Raw genomic sequence first — 6,396 nt, forward strand, 5'->3', positions numbered from 1 at the left:
ATGTGGTTTTTGTTTTGACATCTGTTGATGTATTTAATTACATTTGTGGTTTTACGAATTCCTGGCATGCAAGACATTTATATTTCATGAGTATATTCATTTTGTGATCAACCTGCACAATTAAGATATACTTAATTTTCTTCATATATAGTAAAATTAAATAGCAAGATGTGTTTTAGAATTAAAGCATGAATGGAAGTATGGTTTTATGAAAAAGTAATGAAAATTTAGCAGATGGTGAATACAAATAAATTATTTTAAAGTAAAGTAATATAATCTGCTTAGCTGAAAATAATTCAATAAAATAGATACAAGAAAATAGATTATTTCCTCAAATGTTTTACTGGCTGAAATAAGCTTTTAATAAGGTAGTTGAAACATTTAAAGTCCTACCATGTCTTCTTCATCATCTATATAAAGCAGGCTGGAGTTCATAGAAGCACAGGCCATCATACTCTCCTCCCAAGTTTTTGTTTCCTTTCCAATGTAATAACAGCTGTTGGAATATGTAAACCATTCCTCTGGACAACTACAATTATATACTGAGGAAACATTGCAAATTACCCAGAAACAATATGAATAGTTTAAAATGACAGTGTAAATTTACAAAAGTATGTCATGTGTGTACATAAGCTATCTAGGCATTCTAACAGGATGGTATATATAATTAAAAACCCACTGACTCACACACGTACACACTGTAAAGCAGTCTTTCATCCCCTAATTGTGTTCACACATGAAACAAGCCAGCAGACTAATGGTCACATTACATACATTTTTAAATCACTGAACAGACATACACTTTTTATAACAGTAAAATTATTTAGCCGGGCTCGGTGGCTCAGCCTGTAATCCCGCGCCTTTGGGAGGCTGAGTTGAGTGGATTGCCTGAGCCCGCGGGTTTGAGACCCGCTTGGGTAGTGAGACCTCATCTCTACAATAAATAAAAAAAAATCAGCTGGGCGTGGTAGCGCATGCCTGTAATTCCGGCTACTCGGAAGGCTGAGGTGGAAGGATTGCCAGAGCCCAGCAGGTCGAGGCTGCGGTGGCCAGGACTGGCCACTGCATTCCAGTCTGGGCCACAGAGTGAGACTCCAACTCAAAAAAAAAAAAAATTTTATCTCATGATTTTATAGTAATAGGAAATTGAAACAAATACCATAAGGGTATAGTGTTTATGAATTAGTATTTATATTCATTGCTAAAGAAATGAAAATAAGCTCCCATATTCTTTATTTACAGACATCTATTGCTAAATTTTATAATTTTTCTCCTGAATATATCTCTGGTTATTTTTTCATTTCAAAAGAACAATACAAAATTAAACCTTTGTTATTATCAGAACTTTGGAAATTATTACATACTTTTCTGGTTGTTTTCATTTTGGAAAGAATTGGTCTGCTTCTGTGTTGCGGTCGCTAGAAAATTTAAAATAATCTTTTACAAAATTAAGATGTGAATAAGTCATAATAATGTTAGTTCTTTGAAATTTGGCATATTGTTCAGATATAGAAAAATATAGAACTGTATGACAAAAATATATAAATTAATTAAGATTTTGAAAAAATATTTTAATAGTGCAAAGAAGCAAATTCAATATCTCACACAGTACTGATTTAGCAAACTTTCAAAAATTAATTTCTATTTCTCAGCAAGGTTTTTCAATTTGTAAAACATCTTTTTGGAGTTTGAAATCAGAACATATATATCTAATTTAAAACGAATACTTTTTTATAATTACTCTTTCATTTATACTTTTTACAAATTCAGAACAATCATTCCACATTTAATTCAAAAACAAATGTAAAAGTGAGAATTCTATTTCTCAATATTGCAAAATATTTAGCGGTATTTCTATTCATTTAGGTGAAAAGTTCTCCTTTATTTTTCCAAAATATACTTACAAAGAATAATAACTATTTTTACCATGGTAACTATTAATGCCAAACAGATAATTCACAGAATGACAGCAATGAGCTTCTCTGGAGGTGACGATAAATCTATAGGAAAATAAATAAAAGCACAGAGAAAAGAGAGAAGGAGATAGTTATTTAGAAGATTTGCAGACAAGAGAACCCACATGCATAAGGATCATATAGATAAACTTGGACACCAAACGGCATAACCCTCAATAAAGTTTTTCTTAGGGAGTACCATTGCATTTTGAGTAAATATAATGCTCTGTGATTTGCTGGACAAAAACTACAGATTTCCACAATGTCCGGGTAAAAATAGCATCCATAGTTTATTTTTAAATAGCATAATCCGTATTGGAACTCTGATAGTCACAAATAAAAAAATAGGTGAACAACCTGCTCTTTTCCCATATCCTGTTACCCAAGCTGCTCATTCTGGACAATTACATTTGGGAGCTATGAAATACCATACCTTTGCTGTGGAAAGTTTTGTCATTGTCTAGAAGATCCTGAGAAGCAGTTTGAAGGCTTAATTCCGCATAGGTTATTTCTTGTTCAGTTACTAAAATGGAGCTTTTTTTGCCCTTAGACTTTCTCTCCTGGTTCTTCGGGTTTGGGGGCAAATTCAGTTTTGAGTAGATTACTCTGTGATTATCCATCTTTCTTGCTGTGTGTTATCAGGAACGCTTCTGTATAATAACAGTGCTTAAGAGGCTAATACATAGTTTATAATGACAACATGCTTAGCATAGTCAAAAGGAGCAAAATGGAGAGAGATTAACGATACTTAATTTTCATTGAGGAATCTACAGTTTTTACTCTAATTTCCTTAGACTCAAACAAGTTTCTTATAGAAAAATATATTTTCATAAAAGTTTATACTTTTCACAAAAAATATTATTGCTGGGACAATGAAAAGCTATAAGTTTGTAAACTAAAGAAGAAATTCATGAATTAAAATATATACATTAGTTAAGTCTGATCCAAAAATATATTTGAATGTCAATACAAGGCAATACCTGTATTAAAAATTTTAATATAGCTTATAGTAATTTTGAAATTCAAATTTTTTGAGAAATATCTGTACATGGAAAACATGAATGTTGACATATATATTACAGTTTTGCTAGTGAATTTTCATTTGATAGTTTACAGTCATTGATTGAAATGAATTAATGTTTGCAAAATGGTTTTTTTGAAAGATTGATGAATTCTGATAATTTTTAAGAATGTAATAATTTTTATATTTTGCAAAATATTACATGATATAATAAACATGCATAACAGTACTGGAGAGATTAAAACTTTTAAAAAATACTTATTTCATAGACATATTGGCTATTATTTCCTGGCTCAAATGTAAAGGCATAAAACAATACATAAAAAAATAGATCATTTATGTAAAAATTCTCTTGGTTTAACATTACAAAAAGATTCCATGACTGTCAAAATGAGTCAAGGTCATTTTAGTTGTGTATTTGCAATAATTCAGATAATTTAATCTATTTATTTAGTCAATGGAATCTGGAGATAGAGAGTTCTAGAATTAATTCTGCCTTTGAAGTTTTTAATGTGTTCTCTTTAAACAGTTATTCAGTATCTAATAACCCAGCTTATCAATGAAAAGTGATCATAAGAGCATATAAAATGCAATGCATGTAAAACATTTGACAAATTGGCACATAATGTTTTCAATAAATATCAGCTATTTTAATTATTTTCATCACAATTGCTATGTTATATTTCCCGACTCATGTCAGTTAAAGCATGAAAAATAAATCATTAGAGAAGTCCCTTACAGAAATGTGATATATCTTTCTGCAACATTTGACCAACCTTTAAAAGGTGTTTTTCAAAATACTTTTAATGAAATTAGTATTTTATGTAATCTACTTCATTCTCTTTTTTTATTAAAAAACAAAAATTGATTTTTTTAAATCTACTTTAGGGTCTGATAATAGTGTATTTAACTTTCATTAATTTATTTACTTTAGCAATCTCTGTACAAAGGCTAACCTAAATATAAAATTTTATATTATTCAAAGTTACACAGTGTTCTGCAAACAAAAATCCAAAATTACGTGATAGTTATGATATTTATAGTTCACCTAAATAACATTGACTAACAAACCCAAATATGTGTTGATGCAATTAACTACTTTACACAGACAATAATTTAAAAACTTTAAGAAATTCTCCAACATATTTCTCATTCCAGGGTTTGATCCTAACTTACTCAAATAAAGGTATCAAATTTACACTGATTTTATTGTGTGTGAATTGCACCTCCATTGCATCACATCTAATGTTTGCAATCTCCCACTAAATGAGGTAGGCTAGTAGAGAGATAGAAAGTTGCTGCACATACCTTCTGTCCCAGAACGTCACAGATCCTTTAGTGGAAAGGCTGGAATAAAAGGTGAAATTTAAAGTCATATATCCAGAACAAGTAAAAACAATGTCTGTGATCTTCACAGACTGCCCTGTGAAGGCTCACAATGAGGTAAGAATGGAAAAAGTTGATTTCTCATCAATCTGTCACTGAAGGTTTGAACAGGAAATTCTCATGCTTGGGCTATTTTGAAATGACTTTTTCTCATTACACACCTCCAAACTACAGGTGATTTGAGTGCCTATTTAATGGACAAAATAGACTTTGGACATGTGTCATTAACTTGTTCATTTTCAAGTGCCTCTGAGAAACTGTTTTTATATTTTACAAGCCATGTGGTGTAGAGAGTTACTACATATATAAACTTTTTTCGATTTCAATCACAAATATTGCCAACTTAAGCCTTGTTAAGTGTCTCAGCAGTTTAAAATCCAATTTTAGACGAGAGTGTTAAATTTTAAACATTGCATATGTCTTTCCTTCATATCTTTATTATGTCACTCTATTATGATAGAATAAATTATAAAACATATGATAACCTTATCAACAAATATTTACTGATATTACTCACTAATTATTATGAGGAATTACTACAGTTCCAACTTACTGTAGCTGGCACAGATACCATCATCAACAAAGTTATATTCTTGACTTCTCTGAATTAGTCCTTAAATTTCTGCATTTGATTTTGTTTTGTAAACAGATTTTTTAATGTTTAGATTCACCTTGTTAAAAATAAATGTATCAAGGAAGGATTAAACATTAATGAATTGTAAAATAGATCATCGTGCCAGAATATAACACACAACAAAATATATTTTCAGACTCTTGCAATCATATTACTTCCATTTAATGCTATATAAAATTACTCCAAACTCAGGTGCTTTAATACTAAAGTGTATGCTTGCAACTATATATTTTTTAAGCTCCACACCTACGTGTGGCTCAAGTGCATCTAAGGATAGTATTACACAGTTATACTGATTAGGATCTGATTCTCCTACCTAGTAATGAATAAAAATTGATAATTATGTCATATTATGGAGGATTATTGGATGAAACAAGAGCTTTTTTCCATGTATTGTAAGAATGAATACAATGAAACCATATAATGGCATTTTTCGTATAATACTAGAAGAGTTGATTATCATGAAAAGTGAACACAGTAGTTTCCTTTTATACTGGTGGGAGACATTGACCCAAGTAGATGCCTGAAACCTCAGATAGTACAAATTCCTGTATAAACTATGTTTTCCCTATACATACAAACCTACAATAAAGTTTAACTTATTATAAATTATACTTACACTTGAGATAAACAATATCCATAATGTAAAATAATAACTATACAATATGCCTACATCACTACTCTTCCATTTGGGGCCTGAACACAAACACCACCTGGGCAAGACATTCCATCTGATAACTGAGACAGTTGCTAAGTGACTAATAGACAGTAGCATCGACAGTGTGAATACTCTGGCAGAGCAATGATTCATGTCCCAAGTGGGACAGATGTTTACTCTCATACTACTCAGAGCGTTACACAATTTAAAAATCATTAATCGTTTCAAAAAATTTTTTTTAAATATTTTTTGACTGTGGTTGATCCTGAGTAACTGAAATCACAGAAAATAAAATTGCAAATAAGGAGGGCCTACTGTAGTACATTCTTTAATGTTATATCAAATTTTACTAACTTTAAATCTTTTCTTTATGTCTGTAATTCATCTTACACTTATTATATTATCCTTTGAATTTATCCTTTTATGTTTTTTCTTCTATATACACGTTAATAAAACTTCCTTATGTTTGAAAATTGAGTCATTTCTTGACAACTAATGATGATCACTGCTGCTATGACAGATTCCAATCCATCCTGGCAGTTACAGGAAGTCCAGAAGTGTGAACAGAATAAATAGTATTCATGTAAATAATAATTTAGGCCTCAAGCTTTCGCTGCCGGTGAAGGACCTCGGCACCCTCCCCTCAGAGATCCTGGCCCCCTCCCTGGCTGAAGCACCCCACCCGGCCCAAGCCATCAAAACCCACAGAGGCCTTCATCTCCTTCCCCTGGGAGCTCTGGGT

The 6,396-nt window shown here is 31.2% G+C and overlaps 1 protein-coding gene across 1 annotated transcript; it reads right to left on the bottom strand.

The window, feature by feature from the left end:
- Positions 1 to 381: 381 nt before the first annotated feature.
- On the bottom strand, positions 382 to 2,575 carry LOC103270984 (NKG2-A/NKG2-B type II integral membrane protein-like). Its single transcript, XM_021717774.1, has 3 exons — positions 2,389 to 2,575; positions 1,365 to 1,418; positions 382 to 542 (listed from the first exon to the last, which is right to left on the bottom strand). Exons 1-3 carry the CDS (start codon positions 2,573 to 2,575, stop codon positions 382 to 384), a joined length of 402 nt encoding a protein of 133 aa, XP_021573449.1.
- Positions 2,576 to 6,396: the final 3,821 nt, after the last annotated feature.

This window comes from Carlito syrichta, unplaced genomic scaffold (assembly GCF_000164805.1).
Source record: "Carlito syrichta isolate Samal-C Ts95f unplaced genomic scaffold, Tarsius_syrichta-2.0.1 Scaffold311000, whole genome shotgun sequence".
Classification (NCBI taxonomy): Eukaryota; Metazoa; Chordata; class Mammalia; order Primates; family Tarsiidae; genus Carlito; species Carlito syrichta.

Bases quoted from the DNA above. Each gene is read 5' to 3' on its own strand.
- LOC103270984 (XM_021717774.1), bottom strand. From the start codon at position 2,575: ATGGATAATCACAGAGTAATCTACTCAAAACTGAATTTGCCCCCAAAC. The intron at 1,419-2,388 runs GTATGGTATTTC...TAAATTTTCTAG, and splicing joins CAAAACTTTCCACAGCAAAG to CGACCGCAACACAGAAGCAG. The intron at 543-1,364 runs GTATGTAATAAT...ATGTTTCCTCAG, and splicing joins AAATGAAAACAACCAGAAAA to TATATAATTGTAGTTGTCCA.